The sequence below is a fragment of the Crotalus tigris genome, unplaced genomic scaffold (assembly GCF_016545835.1).
Source record: "Crotalus tigris isolate CLP2741 ecotype Arizona unplaced genomic scaffold, ASM1654583v1 scf7180000019007.31208882:3723066, whole genome shotgun sequence".
NCBI lineage: Eukaryota > Metazoa > Chordata > Lepidosauria > Squamata > Viperidae > Crotalus > Crotalus tigris.
The window spans coordinates 3,656,218-3,677,315 of NW_024097321.1; the positions used below are offsets into that span (position 1 = coordinate 3,656,218).

At 36.7% G+C, this 21,098-nt stretch overlaps 1 protein-coding gene across 3 annotated transcripts in view; it reads right to left on the reverse strand.

Annotated features, from left to right (window-relative positions):
* AGPAT4 (1-acylglycerol-3-phosphate O-acyltransferase 4) overlaps positions 1-21,098 on the reverse strand; it is a 48,828-nt gene that overhangs the window by 5,555 nt on the left and 22,175 nt on the right. For all 3 annotated transcript variants that reach the window (XM_039358323.1, XM_039358320.1, XM_039358321.1), the window contains 5 exons: positions 15,848-16,009; positions 9,408-9,561; positions 8,564-8,666; positions 7,588-7,663; positions 7,007-7,205 (listed from right to left, as the gene is read on the reverse strand). In XM_039358323.1, the coding sequence (XP_039214257.1) occupies positions 7,007-7,205; positions 7,588-7,663; positions 8,564-8,666; positions 9,408-9,561; positions 15,848-16,009 (694 nt within the window). The remainder of the gene's footprint in view (positions 1-7,006; positions 7,206-7,587; positions 7,664-8,563; positions 8,667-9,407; positions 9,562-15,847; positions 16,010-21,098) is intronic.

Consider the following 21,098-nt stretch of genomic DNA (forward strand, 5'->3'; position numbering starts at 1 on the left):
ATATTCCAAAGTACCTTTCTATAATGTTCATCAAGATACTCTTCCTGTATTTTTACCAACTGATTATTGCATACTATTATTTTGATATCCCAAGCTCATTTTTTGCCTTTGTTGTCTCTTTATGTCACGTTTTTTAGAATATAAACCTGTAGGCAAGGACTCCCTACTCACCCCCATTCCCTTCCCCCCCCCCGTTAAATTCCTCATAAAGCCTCTGTGGTCAAAGAGAGGAGTAACTTCTATTAATGTACAAAAAGCAACTTTACAACCCCCCCATCTACTTTTTGAACCTAGCTAATCATCTAGAAGAGCTCAAATTGAAAATCTATTGACACAATAGGAAAGAAAGCCCTAAGAAACCAAAACATTTGTTGGTCACAGTAGCAATGCAAATGTGTTAGATTTATCTCCTGACTTTCCTTCTGGAGCTGGACACGCATCCCACTCATTCCTTACATGATGAGAAAGGTAGGATTGTACAAGAGCAAAAGATTGATTTGATGAGCTGCTGTGGCTGAGGAAGGTCTTGCATCTAGATCTCCTTGTCCTAATCTGAGTGAACATCTTAACCACTACACCACACCGGATCTCTCAAATGGCCACTATTCTGCTAGATACTATTAAGTGGAGAGATACAAATTGGTAAAAGCAGAAACAAGATAACATTTATCTATGCAGGACTTTATTTAATATCAATGTTAACCTCAGCCTTCAAATGTTCTTGATATAAAGTATGTGCTCAAACCATTACCTCCTTACTAAACAACAAATGCCCTTCATTAGGGGAGCACGTCGCATATTCCGCTGTCACAAGAAAGTAATACCTAAAGACCCTAATGAGGTCAAGTCCAACTTTATTCAACTCTCAGCTACACAAAGCAAGGTCATTTTTCAAAACTGAATTTCTGGAATTCAAATAGCTTATGCAAATCACTCCTCCAGAAGAACCAGATGAGAGATAAGTCTCAGATTATATTTTAACCAATATCATGCTATAATTCAACATCTGGACTTAAGTGCTACTTTGGGATGCATGTGCGTTAAAGATGGTTTCCTTATATTGAACAAAGAAAAATGTACCAATGTGTGTACATTGCTGCTTCAAGAGTGCAACAGTATTTTGCACCTCTGTTTAAAACATTGTTACAAAAGCGTCTTTCACACTGTGCTAACAATTTTATCTAAGTGGTCGTAGTTTCAGAAAATAATTTGGGTTGCAGAGCTGAAATAATGCTACATATATGTGGAAAAGTTCATTTCTTAAAATTACTTCTTCTATTCTATTAATTAATTCAAATTAATTCCAATCTTAAAGATTCGCCTGACATTCTATTGGATAGTAATTGACGGTGATAACATTCAACAGGTTTATTAATAATCTGCGGAATGTATTCAGTATTTATCAATTATATAATATAATAGTTCCCATCCACCATGGATAAAGTTGTCTAATCCTCATTTAGTTTAGCAAATAATGTCTCTGTTTTTGGGACAAGAAGACTGGTGATGACATTTGCTATTATCAGTGCTTTTTTTGTAAAAAATAAAAAAAAAGGTATCAAAACTCACACACCATACAATCCGCCTTGCCTACCCTACAAGGTTACATCCCAAAAGGTGCCGGAACTCCGTTCTGGGCGTTTTATAACAAAAAAAGCCCTGGCTATTATCCTTTTCTAATTGTTTCCATCATGTTAGTATTTTAACCATTCCAGATCATAACAAAATTATGGAACATGAGGAACATTAAAAATGTAGTCTCAAAAGCAATTAACCTGGAGTAGTATTTATGATGAGAAAAATATTTTTCAAAGAGCTGCTTTGAATTAAATAAGGAAAGTCAGCAGAAATTTGTAATAAATTGATTTAACAATGCTAGATTATGGTAACCAGATTTACTAACATGGTACACATTTCTGTATGGTATGAATAAGTAACTAGATATTTCCAGATCTCCAAACAGTAATAATTTCTACTGAAATTAAAGTATTTGTTCACTGGCTATGACATTTCTGTGTTTATTTTGCAGCAGACTCAGCTGGTTCACATAAAATAACTTTTATATTTTATATTATATAGCTTTTATATTTTTATATTATATAGCACAAATATCACAAATATTGTGATATTTGTGCTATGGGCAAAATTCAGTGATTAAAATCTGCACTTGCTTGAAAGTTTAAAAAAGTCAACATTTTTTAACAAATAAACTGCATGCAAGAAACATGCAGCCATACATGCAACCAGAGTTCTAATTGTTGTGATGCTTCACTGTAACCCACAACAATGTGGAGTTCTCTGTTTTAAGAAATCAATCTTAAAATTTAGCTGGGTAATTACAAAATAAATAATATTCTTAATATCCTTTCCATCACAAAAATCAGTGGGTACAGCCTCTCCCATTACATTAGCCATACAGTAATTGTGGTCATGCAGTTTTAATCTCTCATTATTTTCTATGTTTATTTTGAAAGATCAGCTCATTCTCTTGTCTGTTAAATGTTTACGCTGGAAACATTTCATAACATTTTAAGTTCCTCTTACCATTAAATATTCAAAACCAACATCATGATTTCCTTCTTTATAAAAGAGCAAAGCTCTTTCTGATAGATAGTTCAGGAAGCAATCAAAGTTTCGCTGCTAATGCAAAGTTGGATCAAAAATGTAAGAATTTCTGCTCCATCTCTTAATGGAAGGGGGCGAAGAGGATGTAACCTTTGGAGAGATACAATAATAATCACAACACCTCTGTGTCATGGAACAAATATGGTGCAAAACTATCTTTCTCTTATTTCCATATACAAGAGCTGATTCATTTGATTTAGTCAGAATGAAGCTGACTAATAGTGCACCTGTTTTGATGAAAGTATCATCCAAATTCCTTGCCTTGAACATGTGGCTCAAGACCCTAGTTATGTAGTATGATAAGCATACAATCCTTAGAGCTGTGGCATATGCTTGTAGCAACTGAGTTGACTAATCCCATTTAACATACCCACAATACAATTTTTTTGGGGGGAGGGCAAATAATAGTATGTAACTAAGCCCTCCCTGCCTGCAAGTATTCTTCTGTACTAGCTCACATTAATGTTTGCCATTTCTTATTCCAAACACCTAAGTGGTGAACACCGGTTCAATTTTCAGGAACTGCCTGTAGGGAGAAAACATATATTTATTCTACACTCTGTATAGGAACATAGTGATATGTATTTTGCAGAAATGAAAGATCTGATACTGGTTCCACTTATCCTTAAAAAGCAAGTGCATGTTAGGCTGTCTAATAAAGACAGAAACTTTATTAAAAATTGCAATTAAAAATATAAAACTAATACAACTAAAAAAAATAGCACAGACAGGAAAAAAGAAAAAGAAAAATATAGTAAAGAAAAAGAAACTATATAAAGAAATCTCCCCTGCATCGTAAGTATAAACAATTTTAATAATTTATCATCTTATCACTTCTCTTAAATATAACAATCTTCTTCCCATATTCTACCTCTTATCTATAAACAATTTCTTAAAGCCGCCTTGTTCAGTCATGATCAGCAAAAGTCCATTTAGGGTCACCAGAGATAACAAATTATTTTAACGATCAAATAAACTAATGACAAAAATAATACACAGCTGATACTATCTCTGTATCCTAAATACATAGGCATAAATTGGTCAATGTATAAAGATGCTGCAGAATGTAGGTTACTTTGATGCAGTCATTTCTGTCTTTTAGTCAGGTGTAAAACTATGTACAGAAATCACAGGAGAGTTTGAAGGGGCCAAATTATATAAGCTATATAGAGAACAACATTGATATCTTTTTTTCTCTGACAACCCCAAATTATTGTAATGCTCCCTTCTGCCTCTTAATCTAGAAAAAGAAAACTTGGGCTATAGAAAATACTGTCAGGTTAGTGCCAAATCCCATTATATTACCTAGAAATGAATATTTGCAATGGTTGACCTCATGAGAGATAAACCAAAGATATTCATTATTAATATATTGCCATGCCATAGAAATAAAACAGACCTAGAGAAAAAAATGGGAAGAACTGTAAATCAATAACATCAGCAAAACCATAGCATGATTCTGAAGGCCCTTCTTCAGTTTTCTTCCATCCACTCTAATTACTCATTCAGTTTTATAACTAACACAGAAATCAACTATGTCTAATATTTGGCATATAGCATTCAAGCTAAATTTTAAATGCCTTAATAAGTGCATTATTTGGAAGAACTGCTGGGGACCTGACAGAAGCACAGAACCCTACTACTAATTAAAGCAGCCAACTCTTTATTTCAGACTTCGACATGAGCCTGAATAGACATGTTTGCTTTAATAGCTCTGATGATCAACGAGGAATTCCACACATAATAAAAGAAACAATATATTTTGCTGCAGTTTCAGACTGTCCATCATTTATTCCTAACTCAGTACTTTGTAGAATTTCCTAAAGTGCACATTTGATCATTAAGCTGAGCAAGAGGCAGTGAAGTGATAGGTAGGTCTTCCATAATGGTAGTCCTCCTACTTTAGGCAAAGAGGCTTTGAGAAACCTATAGCCTATATAGAGAGCAATGTTTCTCAGTGTTAATAACTTTAGGATGTGTGGATCTCAGTTCCCAAAATTCTCACAATAGCAGGGTTGTGAAACAATAAAGACAACACAAAGTGGAGGATTTCAAGACCATCTTCCAGATAATTTGGAAATGAGAAATTGCCCAAATTTGCCCTCATACACTTGCTGCTTTTTTACTGATATAGTCCTACCATTTCTTACTCAACATTGCTCGGAAACATAGGTGTTACTTCATGGAAAACTAGCATCATCAGAACCAATTGCCCATCTATGATAATACATGCTCCACTCAGAATTTCATGGGAACAATAAAACAATATATACTCTTGCTAGACACTTTGCTGAGGCACTTTCAGTTTATAACAATTCGGCTATAAAATAAAGTACAGCAAGATCAGTTCTTAAGCATAATTAATTAATTAAATTTGTATAGTCGCCTATCTCGATCAAAAGCGATTCTTGACAGTGCACAACTATGTATTAAAAACACAAGATAAAAAATCCACAGATGTGAAAAAGTATATTAAGAAATAAATAGTATAAAAAACAAATATACAAACCCTTAGGCAGAGAGAGAATAAAAATGGCCATCTTAACAACGGAGCCATCTAAGCATATCTCAGGCTCCCTGGGAGCCCGAGGCCTCATAATATAACCAGATCTTGAGGGCCTTCAAGAATGTCAAAAAGGATGAAGCTAATTAATTTTGAGGAAAGAATGTTCCATAAGGTAGGGGCCATGGCAGAGTAGGCATGTATCCTGGGACTTACATGTGTAGTTTCATTACAGAAGGGATCCGCAGCATGCATCTTCTGCCACATGATGGGACAGGTAGAGGTAATTTTGGAGACAAGGGCCCTCAAGCAGCCCAGCCCCATACCATGAGTGGTTTTCAGGCTCAAATCCAGCACCTTGAACTGGACCCAGAAATAATCTGGCAACCAATGCAGCTCATGAAACAGAGATATATCTTCTAGAGCAGTGGTTCTCAACCTTTTTAATGCCGCGACCCCCAACCGGTCGTAAGTCGAGGACTACTCAACCGGTCTTAAGTCGAGGACTACTCAACTGGTGCAGCACCGTTTGCAGAATGGGACTTTTGGTGGGCTCAGCAGGGCAGAGACAGCCTGGACAATTCCTATTGGCTTTTGAAAGCCAATAGAATTAGACTCTATTCAAGAGAGTCTATTCTATTGGCTTTCAAAAGCCAATAGAATAAAAGGGAGTAGCACAGCTAAGGAAAAGGGGGAAAAAAATGGCGGACTGCGTTGTTTGGCGACCCCCGTGAAATGGTTGTTCGACCCCAAATGGGGTCCCGACCCACAGGTTGAGAACCACTGTTCTAGAGGTAAATATAACTGCCTGTGCCATTGCATTTTGTCCCAGCTGAAGCTTCCAGATACACTTCATGGGCGGTCCCATGTAGAACACATTACAGTAAGAGGTTATTAAGGCATGAATGACTCAGCAGAGAATTGATCAAACACTTAAAAAGTGGCAGTGGAAAATCTGTACCGCCAGACCTGCAAGATTGATGTCAGCCCTCCCTGGTAAATCAGACAGGAAACACAATTAGGTGAGCTAATTCTGTTTTATTGAAAGGCTATATTAACAGCATCCTGCAAGTCTAAAGGTTTATCTTTCCCACTGGCGCCTAAGCAACTGATCAAGTAGGGTGGGTTCTTCCTAAGTTTCCTTCTCTGACCATTAAGCCACTGAGGCTCCTCCCGCTCTCGTGTGGTTGTTTCTTAGGCAGTATCTCTTCATCCTCCAAGGCCATCCCATAGATTAAAGGAACAGGAACATGAAACTGGAATAAGGCAATGGACCTATAAACTCCCAAGTGCAGCCTGCTCCCTGTCTGCCACCATACATAATGGGCATAGGGAGAGATGGTCTTCCCCATCCCCAAAGGCAAGATCACCCCCCCCAATCCAGGCTCCCCAGCTCCATAGAAAGTGGACCTCCAATTGTCCTCTATTCCATTCATCCCAGGGAGTAAAAGCCAGGCACCCTGAGGCACTCTCAGCACCATCAGGATTTATTTTTTTTTAAGAAAGAAAAAAAATGACAGAAACAGAAAAAAATAAAGATAGATGGATCTGAGAAAAAATAAACCACACATCTGAAAATTTGCTAGCTTTAAACAATTCTTTTCTGCCTTTTTTCTTCAGTATTTTGTAGGCCAGGTCCAACATACTTATATAAACTTAAAAAAACAACAACAACCAAGTAATTTGTAGGCCAGGTGAAATTTTAGCTCACCAAATTCTCCTCTGTCTTCAGAGTTAAATTGAGGTTACTAAAGCCAACCTTACTCTTCCCACTCAAATTCATCTGTCCACATTAGATGCTGAGGGCAAGAGTTTTAGGTGGGATTGTAAAAGAGGACCTTTCCCACAGATACAGCCTTGGGGCTGGAAACAACTCACCTGCAATCAAGACAAAGGCTAAAGTGGCAAGTGTCAGGTATGAGCCACTGCTAATCATGTTGATGAGCAGCTTGAACAAAGGGTAGAGTAGCAACAAGGCCCAGAAAAGCCAATTCAAGAGAGGCCATGGCCGCCGAGGAAGCACTGTGGGGGTCCCTGGATAGCTTCCTGTCCTGTAGTATTCTTCTTGGAAGGTATCCTAGTTGGAACAATAAGGGGAAGAGCTGGTTATCTCCTAAATTCATTGCCGCAAGCAGGAAGTGGGATTTCTCTCCCTATTTCTGGTGCTTCTGTTCCTCTAGGGAGGTACCACAGAAGAAATAAACCTGATGCTTTTGAACACATTATTCTTCCACCCACCAAATTTCCATTTCTTCATTTGCAAAATTTACAAATTCAATCAGCTCTTCTCTTTAAGAAAATTAAGCAACCACTTTCTGATTTCAGGAATGGGAAATCTGTAACAGCTTAACAGCGAGACCGGGGTGGGCAATTATTTTTCCCAAGCAGTTACATGGGACTGTTATGGAGGGCCATCTCACGGCTTAATCATCCCAAGAATTGTTAAATAATAAACTCACCTTTTCTTGATAGAGTTTGTAAAGCCAATCAGAACACTCCTGGTCGCCTTCGGGAACTTCCTCTAATGGAATCCGTCTAGAAATATTGAAGAAGAGAGCACAGGGTGAAGAGAACAACTAAAAACAAAACCATAAAATCACCCTGCTTACTTTTATTTATGGTGGAATATAAGCAACAAGATTTTTCTCCAAAGCACCTGAAGGCAAGACAAAGAAACAACAGACGGAAACTAACCAAAGAGAAAAGCAACCTAGAACTAAAGAAAAATTTCTTGACAGTTAGAACAATTAACCAGTGGAACAACCTGCCTCCAGAAGCTGTGAATGCTCCTACACTGGAAGTTTATAAGAAGAGACTGGACAGCCATTTGTCTGAAATGATATAGGGCAGGAGTGTCAAACTCGCAACATCACGTGACATGTCGCAACGTACCTCAACTTTTTTTTCATTGTCGGCAATGGGCTAGGTGCGGTTTCGGCATGATGCATCCATGGGCCGGCAGTTTGACACCCCTCGTATATGGTTTCCTGCCTGAGCAGGGGGTTGGACTAGATGACCTCTAAGGTCCCTTCCAAATTTTTTTATTATTATTATTATTATTATTATTAGTGGAAAATAGAAGTTGTTAGAGTTTCAATATAAAGCTTTTTTTTTTTGGCCTTCCATTCAATCATGTCCAATTCTTGGAGAACACCTGGTTTCCTTGGCAAGGATTTTCAGAAGTGGCTTGCCATTGCCTTTTTCCTAGGCCTGAGAGGACTAGAACTCACCATCTCCCAGTTTCTAGCTTGATGCCATCACTACACCAAACTGGCTCTCCTAATATAAAGATATAATAATAAGCTCTATTCATGCAAAAATATGTAGAGCTCAATTCAAAATGCCTTAGACTAGAGGCATTTGCATCACAGCTCCTTTTGGGTTACTATTACACTATGCCCTTTAAACAGGTTAAGAAAGGGGAAAGGTACTTGCCTTACATGTAAATCTGCATGGTATTTCTTCCCATGTAAAATTCCCAGCAGAGTTGGATTTTCATTATTTCTGAAGTTCAGTGTAGAATCATATACAGCTGAAACTATACAATAGGACACATTAAAGCAGGGTGATGGCTCTCAGAGGTTTCAAAACACATCATGAACTTGTGAACACGATGTACGCTCAGTTTATCAAAATGAGGAGCTTTGGCAGTTAAGAGGAAAAATAATAATAATAATAATAAATACAAACAAGGCTAAAAAGGCTGTGAAAGCATGGGCATATTTTGTTGTGTTCCAAGAAGATACAGCAGAAGTTCAAAGTCTAATCCGGCCATAAAAAGGCAAGTTTAGTTTTTTAAATAGACTGGTTCAGATGTCAACCCAACCATCCCTGGTGCACATTATGGGAGTCTACTTTAGCTGAAGAAGGTTCTCAAACTGAGCTTTTGAATTCTAGTGGGTCCCAAATTTGCTAACCACAGCTTGTTGAATGAACAAAGCAGAAAATTGTAATTGTTAAGCGGCACTGATATAGCTTTTTTTTCTTGCTGCAAAGGAGGGAATTAAGAACTTGGGAGCTATATGTGGCTAAATCCCACACCTCAATTAATCAAGATACGTCTGCCTAAACATGATTACTGAGACTTGAAGAAAGACTTAAAGGAAGAAAACATTGTATAGATAACATCACCAACCAACAGGGCTATTTTTCAGAACACGGCAATCAAAGAGTTGATGTCAGCTTGCTTCATTGCCAGATGCCAGTTTAACTAAAACATACATCTGATTACAAACATTTAAAATGGTGTCTTAGATGCGTTGGGTATGTCATTCCTTACCTACATTTCTCAAACACTGAGCGGTGATTGCAAATCCTTTGGTTCGCGGGAGGAGGTGATATTTGAGCTTTGGCAAGCCTTTAGCTTCAGCCACTTGCATGCTGATTTCATGTTTTTGCTCGGTAAACCTCGTGCCTTCACAGTGAATCAAAAACTGAAAAGAAGAAGAAGAAAAGGAAACTGAAGAGATATATTGGGGGGAGGGGGGAGAGGAAGAAGTACATTTTTTAAAACAAATTTTATTGGTTTTTTTGATTTTTAAGACAAAGTGCTCAAGACACACTGTGGTGTTAGAGTAGTCAAACATCCAAAGACAAAACATATATACATAATTCAATCAATACATCGTATTCCCTCTCTTTTTCCCTTAAGTGACATAATTTAAAATAGTCCAATTCTAGCTTAAATTTATTCAACCTAAACCTGTTTTTAAAGCTTTATAAATTTACACTACCATAATCAAATTAACAAACATCATTAATTCGGGTATCCCTTCCAAATATGTTCTAGTTCCTTAATTTTATCATTATTTATTTCTTCTTCCACAAATATCCCTTATTTAAAATAAAATATTAATCTATCCTATACGTATCTAATCCATCCATCAATCAATCTCTTTAAGCTGACAGAAGAAAATCAAATCTTAAATCATTTCAATCTATTAGACAGAATTCAAATTTCATCCAATTGTCATAACTAATAACATCCACGTTATCGAACAAACAAATCATCTTATTAGATTAATGCAACATTAAATAATAATTTTCTTACAAGTAAACCTATCGTTCTAAAAAAAGACACATTCTTAATCAACTTAATATATATATTCCATTAATCACCCCTTTTTCTATTACTTCTAACTCACAATCTTAGTCCTTAAATCAATCCATAATTAAATTGCCTTTAATCCATTACCTAAAATTTTAAATTTCACTTCTTTTCAGTCTTATTCTGGGCTTCTTCTTCTGCCAGGTAGGTTTCCATAGTAGAGCTTCCCTTCCAGCTGATAAGTCTCTTTTTATTGTTTGTAATATCCTTTGGCTCAATGAAGACCATCTTGGCCTCTGCATTGGCCCTCTGTTTCTCTTAACCATAAAGTCTCGTTGCTTTACCATTTCAAATCTCAGTCTTTGCTTTTTCTGATCCTCAACACCATAAGTGAACTGCTTATACGGCAAAATCAATTTCTCTTTATTCTCAGTTAAGTCCTCTCCTTGTGTAATCTGTTTTATAGAATAGTCAGCTGTAGTCTGAGAGTCAATTTAGAAGTTTAAAGGAGAGATTCTGGCTCTTAATTCTGTAGTAAACTCTTTCATTGTAGCACATATTTCTTTTTTAGCCTCATAGATCTTTTCCAGAATAAGTTTACAGTTTAAATGTGAATGCAGCTCCATTTTAAAAATTGTTCAGCTGCATCAAGTTATCTTTCTCTTAAAAAACAGTTTGAAGGCCGAAACCATCTCATCTCCAAATAGTCAACAATTACAATATTAGCTTTTGACTGGTAGATGTCCTCAGTAAGCTAAGAAATCTTTTTTCAAGAGTCATTTTTTTTCCTTTTTTCTATTTTTAAAGGAAAAAGTGGAGAAAGAAATACTCTTCCAATGTAAGATAATAATACCTCTCAAAAAAAAAAAAAAAAAAGAACAACAGCATAAACTGATAGTACAATTCTTAGGAAAAAAAAATTTCAATACCCCAAGACTACATATTAAGACTACATATTAAAAAAATGTAGTCTTTAAAATTTTGTTCTGTTCTTTTGTTCAATGCCTTTCTTCCCCAACATGTAGAAACTGCTTTTCCAAGCCAGGGAAATAATTCCAACAGGGCTTTTATAGGCAAAAAAAAAAAAAAAAAAAGCAAAATAGGATGAAGAGAGGAACAAAAAAAAAAGTCTCACCCGATTCACCATGGTGGGTTTTCAAGCTTAGCTGGTCTTTGACTTGTGGTTTCTAGCAACTAGGTGATCGGCCATTTTACTGGCCAATCTTCTTCTCCGTCGGCCCTCAGAGTTGGGCCGGACAGCTGGAGGAGCCGCTGCTCTCCACAGCTGAGCGAAGCCTCTTCGACAGAAGTTGCACTCTCCAGGGCAACTTTCGACCCGCATAAGGGTCTACTGGCAGAGGGAAGCTAACCGACGAGGAGACGAGTCTGTTCGTGCGACTAGGAGCCCCGCAATCCGGAACCGGATGTCAGAAGAAGTACATTTTTTATGGAATACTGCTTGCCAATGGATGGGGCACAGAGGAAAGCCAAAGATCACTTCTATACATTAATCTATATATTAATCGCAGCACTGTGATAAATCACAAATAGACATCTTTTTCTTCAGACCTAAATATAATGACCCAGAATTCAGGAAGAGCAATCTGCAAAGTCCTTCATGTTTTACTACAGATTATAGCTGATAAGGCCTTTTTTTGCAAGAACAATTAACATTCAGTTTTAGCATCACAATGTTCTTTTTTGAGTACCAGTAGCTGCTTTCTCTCTTGTCCAAAGAACACAGCCATTTCCTGTTTGAATAGTTCCTGTTTGAATTATTTTAAAAACACAAAGACTATATTGCTATGAGCACTATTTTAAGCACAAGTAGTTGGAACAGGGTAAAGTTATGCATTAAGGAGCATTTCACCATAAACATTTATCAATTCTTATTTAGACTCTCCTATCTGATTCAGCAGCAATCACAGAACGCAGCACCGTATCAGAAATAGCAGACATGTTCCCTGGAAGATGGTTTAAAGCAATATTGGTTGCATTCTGAAGGTCAAGCTATATATTACATTTGGAGGGGAAATAAGAGTCGCCTTATCGGTGAGATGGACAGCATATAAATGTATCAATACATAAATAAAAATGGGGCCTCCTCATTTGAATCATGGTGGCTCTATAAACATTCAACCTTCATTGGATACCAATGCAGCAAGGGCTGAATTAGATGCATAAAATGTGTGGAGCAAAAATGGGCAATTAATTTTCCCAAGGGATCACATTATAAACTGGGACTGTTGTGGGGGGCTGAACCAAAAGGGGTGAAGGGGTGTAGATATGCAAGGGCTGTAGATATGCAAGGGATGTAGCTATATAGCAGTCATCATCAAAATAAAAGCAATTCATAAGGGCTGGACAGGGACAGCCAAAGGGCTGGATGTGGCCTGGGGGCCATATAATACCCAGGTCTGGTGTACAGGGTTTCTTTTTTAAAGCAGCAAATGGCATCAACTGAGGGAGAGGGAGGGAGGGAGGGAGGGAGGAAAGAGAATGGAAAATATTTTTTAAAAAATAATTTACTTGATGAAGGAAAATGTGGCAACTATCACAGAAAATGAAACTCTATTCTCTACAACACACAAGTTCCTAGGTCAGTGATGGTGAACCTTTTAGAGACCCAGTGCCCAAACTGCAACCCAAAACCCACTTATTTATCACTGGGTGCTGGGTGGGCATGGCCATGGTGGTCATGGCAGACTCGGTGGGCGGGACCAGGGTGGAGGGGGCCAGTCCCTTACCATCTCCGGGGCACGGCACGCGTGCCCACAGAGAGGGTTCTGAGTGCTGCCTCTGGCACATGTGCCAAAGGTTCGCCACCACTTCCTAGGTAGACCCAAACAGATCCTCAATGGATCTTTTAATGTGTAAAAGCCAAATGCAGGTCTTTTAATGTGTAAAAGCCAAATGCAGGTCTAATAGCAAATGCAGGTTTAATAACAAACTGCATCCAGTCCATATTGCACTCTAGATTAGACCAGCAGTCAATCTTTTCAAAACTGGATCCGTTTTAAGATGCAAATTCTGACAAATGGCTGCACTTACCAGTACAGCTATTTACTATAATGACTGCAAAACATAGCAGCCTGTGTGCAGACTTGTGATACTCAGAAAAGGTTTGGACTGATAAGTCAAATAGTCCTATCAGTATTCTATACTGTCCAATACAGCAAATGTCCCAACGCTGATTTTTCTCTAATGATCAGAGGTAATCTGCAATCAGAATAGAGCTGGAAGAGACCTTGGAGGTTTTCTAGTCCAACCTCCTGCTCAAGCAGGAGATCCTATACCCTTTCAGATAGGTGGCCGTCAAGTCTTTTCTTACGGTAAAAACCTCCATGGATGAAGCACTTACAACTTCTGAAGGCAAGCTGTTCCACTGGGTAACTGTTCTCACTGTCAGGAAATTTTTCCTTATTTCTAGGTTGCTTCTCTCCTTGATTAGTTTCCATCCATTGTTTCTTGCCCTGCCTTTAGGTACTTTGGAAAATAAGTTGACCCCCTCTTCTTTGTGGCATTCTCTCCAATACTGGACTACTGCTATCCTGTCACTCCTAGTCCTTTTAAAATACATATGCATGCATTTAGACTCACTTTTTAATTGTTCTTATATAGGTAGTCCTTGACCTACGACCGTAATTGAGCCCAAACTTTATATCGCTAAATGAGAAATTTGTTAAGTGAGTTTTGGTCCATTTTATGATTTTTCTTGCCACATTTGTTAAGTGAATCTCTGCAGTTGTTAAATTAGTAATACTGTTGCTAAGTGAATCTGGATTTCCCATTGAAAAGGGGGGAAAGGTTTGTCAAAAGGTCAGAAAAGGTGATCTCATGACCCCAGGACACAGCAACCGTTAATAAATATGAATTGGTCATCAAGTATTTGCATGTAAATTACACGACCATGGGAATGCTGCCATGGTCATAAGTGTGGAAAATGGTCATAAGTCACTTTTTTCAGTGACATTGTAATTTTGGTTTTTTTTTAAATAAATATTTTATTAATGTTCTATTTATACAATCAAGTACTTAATAGACAATGTGTTGTCTGGGTCCATTAATAATTCAGTGGTATATATTAACTTCTTCAATCTACATCCAATATTGCACCGTCAAATGTTTCCTCTCTTCTTCCGGTAGTACCTGTTTTCCCACACTAGGCAAATACAATTCTTATTGTTATTAGTAAATATACAACCGAATATCAACATCTTTGTTACATTTTTCTCATAATATCAGTTTTAGATTACTTTTCTAACCAAAACATATCTTAATTGCATTTGCTCTTAATATCCGTATGTTCAATCAGTATCCTGTTTTTGCTTTTTTTTTTAAATTTTAATTTCCCATCAGTGTTCAAAAGTTCCAAGCATCTGATCATGTGATCATGGGATCCTGCAAGTGTGAAGAACGAGGACTATCTGCATTTGTATAGTAGCATTGGCCGACTGGACAGGGAAACATTTACCTTTACCTTTTATAGCCATTTTATAATCCATTTTAAATCAAATTGCAATTCCAGCCAAGCATCTGAAGAGTAGGCAATACAGATAGTCTTCCACTTAAAACAATTCATTTAGTGACTGTTCAAAGTTACAATGACACTGAAAAAAAGTGACTTATAACCATTCTTCACACTTGCAGGATCCCATGGTCACGTGATCAGATGCTTGGTAACCAACTCATATTTATGACAGTTGCCGGGGTATCCCGGGGTCATAAGATCATCTTTTGAGACTTTCTGAGGAGCAAAGTCAAGGGAGAAGTCAGATTCACTTAACAGCTGTGTTACTAACTTAACAACTGCAGCATTTCACTTAGCAACGGTGGCAAACAACATCTTAAAATGGAGCAAGACTCCATTTTAACAACTGTCTCATTTAGCAACAGAAATTTTGGGCTCAATTGTGGTCGTAAGTAGAAGACTACTAACTACTAAGTGGTTTTCAAGCAACTATCTAAATGTCTACTCCATTCATGGGAGAAAGAAAACCCCTTCCACCTAACAAATAGTATAAGAATGCAGCCATATAAACTTTTACAAAATGCACAAGCTGCCCTGAATTTAACAGGTTTTTGAATAGATATGTCAACTCATGCAAAATAAAACCTACACGGGTCAATTTCCTTTCGAAAGAGCAGTATTGAAATAACATAAAACCAATCTTCCAGAAAGTCAATAGAAATAAATCCATGAGTCCAAAATAGAAATAAATTGTGAGCCTCGTAACAAAATGGATCTAGATGTATAATAATAATAATAATAATAATTATTATTATTATACATCTAGATCCATTTTGTTACGAGGCTCACAATTTATTTCTATTTATTATTATTATTATTATTATTATTATTATTATTATTATTATTATTTGCAGGTTTTTGCCTTTTTTTCCCCATATGCCTATGAGTTTCTAATAGTCACCCAATTTACTCCCTTCTCATTTTTCAATGAATGAATAAGTAATTTTCCCACTTATGACTCCACCTGCACTCTCTTAATGGAAAAATGAAATTGAAATGACTATCTTATCTCCCCTTTTTGATTTCTAACACCAAATCTGTGTTCAGTTTCAGTTTCATAGAGTATTTTAACCTCACACCTGCCAGGCCTTCTAAAAATGCAATTGGGATGAGGGTGCTACTTGACAGTAATGTTTCATACCCAGAAGTATTCAGGATAATCTCGGAGATTAAACAAGCTACGCATGACAGTTTTCCGATCCTCCTCCCATTTTCGCTTGCAGAATACCATCTCTAGGAAGTACCACATCCAGCCGATGATCGGCATGTAGGAAAGTTCTTTCTTGGCAAGGACTTTGGAACTCTATAAAACAAACAGAAAAGAGGCTGAGACAGAAATCCAAATTATTTGGATAGATATTGGTACAATATGGCGAGAAGATGGAAGTGCTGCCATTTAATGAAGTACAATTGGCTCCCAATGGCCTTGGAAAGAAACATATAAGTATATATGTTACTTTAAAGCATGTAAGTATATATGCTGCTTATAAGTAGCCTAGTAGCATATGCCTTTTTCAGGACAGCAAAATCTACTGGGTGATCAATGAAAATTCCAGATCCTGAGTTATTTCTTTACATGGTGACCAGACTGAAAAGTTTTCCCTTGTTTGTCTGGTGTTAGGGGTATCATAAAGAAAACTAGAATCAAATCAGGAAGAGCAAGGAATAAAAAACATTAACATACTCAATAATGTTTATTTCTTCTGTCTTTTCATCAGCTTTTAAGAATGAGCTGCAAATAATTTAACAACAAATAATCAACCAATTTAAGACCCCCACTATTTTAGTACATGTTCTGGCACAAATGTGCTTTATCACCTTCTGAATTTTCATGTTTCATTGCATAGTTACTATTCCCTGTTATGAAACAATATTCCTGAATTCAATTATTGCTACTCAAAGCAAATTCACTCTCAATTCAACTTTTACACAGTCTGCTTCATAAGGCAAATACTGTCCCTTCTTGAAAAAGTAAGGGGGGAAACTATTTTATTTTATATAAATATTTTATAAACGTGTAAAATATAAACATATCACGTTATATACATTACGAATGAATTAAAAAAGCTTAACTTGAACATAATGAACATAATTATCTCCAAATAAAAGGAGTGAAACTTTTAAAAAAAGAGACTGATTTGAGCTTCAGTAGGGTCAAGACTACGTTTGAAAAAAAAATGTACTAGAGAACCTTGTGCAAAATCTGAAAACTTCTCTGCATCAACACCATCACTAAAGATAATCAACTTTCCTGATTGATGTTAAAAACAAGTTTAAGGTAGGCTGAAGTTATCAGGACAATTAGGCATTATCCTTGCAGCAGCTTGCATCATGCTGATTTAAGATCTTTTATTCAGCAGCAGAATACCATGTCAACATTGTACTAACTGCTGTTCAGTAGAAAAACAGTGTCTTTATTATAGCACTCGAATTGTCATTCAAAGTACTCTTTGTTCTATTTTCATTCTGGGTATTTGGTTACTACTTCGTTATTAGAAAGCTTTACTGATCTGTCAAATGGAAATCAAAACTAAGAACAAATACAATTTTTCAGCTAGGGAAAAATAAACACTTTCTTACCTAATGAAAGTGATCATTTTAATTGTATTATGTCAACCTTTGTAATGCATTTTAACCTTATACCTTGCAGAAATACTCTTAATATAGCCTAACAACATGTTTTTCCAAGTGTCAGGGCAGTGATCAGTGCCCAAGTAATTGGTTCTGTTGGATCCAGAGAATATAAGCACTCTAGAAGAGATTTTAAGCTTTATTATTAACCCAAGCAAACATTTAAAAGTATAACATAAAAGCATACATACCAAGCAAGATGATACCCAACAATACCCTAAAAATACTTAAACAACAGTACTAGAGTTTTTATTAAAAAAAAAAAACTGGCACCATGATTTCATGGCCCTGCATCTTGGTTCATGGTTATAGGACTGTGAGACCTGACCTTGACCAGGTAACACGTTCAAAAGTCTGAGACTTTCACAGATAAGGAAACTTTACTGCTTTGTGAAGGTCTCCCCCCCCCTTGTTCTTCTTTACTCAGCAAATAAGAATAAAACAAACCAGCATGTTAGATCAGAATTAGCTCCAAACTTCTAGACTTTTCTTAATATGAAGAAGGAATCAAAATATGTCACTAAACTCCTTGAAATATCAATGGTCTTCCTCATTGCCACTATGCAATATCAATTGTTTGATTCAACGTTTTGAATCACAAGGATCAGTCAAACATAAAGGATGAAACCCATTCTGCTAAACACATAATGCAACATGAGAAAAATGATCACGCTACACAATTCAATATTCAATATATAGAAGGTCACTTTGGGCCACTTATTATAGGGTACACTGACTTCTTTCCTGCTTGGAGTACAAAATGCAAGTAACAAGAGAGAAATGCACATCTGCCTTTCTTGGAAAAGGAGCTGATAATTGAAAAGTAAATTAAGCTAAATGTAAACACAGAGATCTCGACAGACGATGCACGCACTCATGATGAAAAACCATCATAAACTGGAGAGAATCTTACACCTCACATATTTTCCTTAACTCTGATCACATTAATTCAAGCAGATCTGTTTGTCAGATTTGAGACAAAGCTCCAGAGAATGTATATAATTTTATTTACATAGCAGAATAATCCTGCTTCAAATTACCCCTAACTATTAGTATACTGAAGGAGTCCAGTGATGAAAAAGAAAAGGAATCTAAATTCTGCCTCTTGAAAAGAAAATCAGAGACACAAGTTGTGAATGCTTATTTCAAAATTAATGACAGATAGGGGTATGCCACAGGAGAAGTAATAGGACTTTGTTCCTTTAGCCATTGGCTGTTTATGCATTCAAGGGCACTGAATGTCCCTGCCGATGCATCACCTGGATTCTAGTTATTGTCACAATCGGTTGTCTTGACAAGTACCAAATCTGCCCAACTTCCCTGAAAGTGACACATACGGGTTTTGACACTATCTCTGATATTATGAATGCTGGTACCCTTTAATACTTCACTGACAGTTCAAAGCAATCCTTTTCAAAACGTTTCTTTTGTTGGGTCAACACTTTTCTAATGCTAAGGGCAACACTTCTGCTTTTATTTCTCGAGCTTAAAAAGCAGGAGAAAATTGATAAATACTTTATCACCGGTTATACAACAAAAAGATCATTCTGTCCTTCAGTGCTAGTATTTCAGGATGGTTCACAGCTGCAAATTAAAACTGAACAATAAATTCAGGTTGAAACAAAATATTAAGAATACGAGAAGGAAAAAGAGGAGAATAAGCACAAAATCCTGATTTATAATTCTGGGTATTTTCATTGGACCATCGAAAAAGAGGAGAATAAGCACAAAATCCTGATTTATAATTCTGGGTATTTTCATTGGACCATCAAGCCCAGTGCTCTGCCTAGTGTGTGAATTCGAGTTAAAGCAAATTAAAGATGTCTGTCTGTCCTCTGCCTGGACTTGTCTGATGAAAAGGAGGTGACCATCTCTCTGGATAAGTGGTTTCACTTGTGAACTGTTCTTACTTTTAAGGAATGTTTTTTCTAATATTCAATCAGGATCGGTGACTTTGGAATTTATGCCCATTATTCCCTTATCTGTGTTCTCCAATGAGCAAGAACAGATTTTAACCATGGGATATCCTTCCAAGTACTTGAACAATGCTATCATGCCTTTCATTAAGTCATCTTTTCTCTAAGCTAAACATACCCAGCTCCCTTTCTTAGGGGGGGTTTCCTTTCCACAGGTCTTAGTTTTTAAGTATCCTGGTTGCTTTTTTGAAGTTGTTATATTTTGGTTTGAATATTTAAACTGTCATCCCCAAAACGGAAACAGTACTCAAGAGGGTCTTTGACCATTGACCATTGTGAGTTAACAATTATTTCTCATAATTTGGATAATTTACTTTGGTTGATGTAACCTAAAGTTTCATTGGTCTTTTTTGACTGCATACTTGGCTCATTCTCAAGTTGCAATTGCTTGCTATTCAAGCAGATTTTTCAGAAATACAATTGCCATGGTACATATCTCCCATACTACACTCCATCTTATTTTTATTTCTGTTAATTCAGCCCATTTCTTGAAACTATTGTGGATTCTTAATTTTATTTCTGTTTTCTATGGTAATAGCCAATTTTGTGTCATCTACATTTAATATTCCTTACACCTCCATCAAAATAGTAATAAGAAAGGAATAACAGCAGAGAACCAAGGAGATGAACATTGTGGAACTCCACTCAATACCTTTTTCCAATTTTATTTTACCACTGATGAATTATTTTTGAACCAGCAATTTGTCCATTTAATCCTCATGTTATGTAATCTATTTTATAATCATCAATTAATCAAGACATATATTAAGGAAGTTGTCTAATTAAAATACATGCTCAATTTAGCAAGATTGTCTGTGGCTTTCTGTATCCTCCCCTATTCCAGTTTTGAAGATAGGGACATTTGCCCTCCTCTACCATTTGGCACTTCACCATTTCTCAAAAGATAATGCATATCAATATAGCTAGCCCAGCAGCAAGTCTCTCCATTATCCTAAAATGCAATTATTACTGCTTTAAGATACAGTGCAATTCCTTGTACTGTTCTACTGTTTTTGTTCCTTTGGAGGGGAAAAAAATTACGTTCTTCAATTGCTGCATTCAAGCAAGGAAGTAATTCTGCTATTATTCCTGTATTACCTCTTCAATCAGCCTCCTCCTCCTCCTCCTCCTCCTCCCATTTTTATATTCCATCTTCTTTACTTTTGAGCCTTCTTTTAATTATGAGCCCACTGATTAGGAAGCCACATTTGAGCAACATTTCCATTTTGCAAAGTGTGAACAAGTCTTTATCTAAGCACTTTCCTTCAGGATCTTTGTTTGTAGCCTCTATGGCGTTAAGTCACTCTTAACTGTCTTTGGCCAAACACATATTTGGCCAAATATGTTCTTATTATTCCTTGTGAGGACAACACATTTCATGCTAACTCATCATCTTCTACATAATGAGAATTTATGGTCCCAGATACCATGATAGTTTTTATAAATTGTTCTCTCGTAGTCCAGATCTGGTGGGCAGCACACATAATGAGCTGAAAGAGTGGTTGGTAGGCATTTGTTTAAGATCCTAGTGGTAAACAGCCCCCAACTACCACAGCTCTTCCTTTAGTCCTACAGAACATAGTTGTACCTCTGCTTTTAGGGATCCACTGTTCTGGACCTACAGTATTTCTCTCTTCTAAATGCCCAGAGCCTGTTTCACTGCAAGAACCTGAAAACTGTTTCTGGGATATAGCAAATGCAGAGTATTAATAAGGGAGAATATTGACACGAGGGGTCTTTGGTGCTCTCTAAGCTTGCTTGTTTTCTTGCAGATATTTCATTACC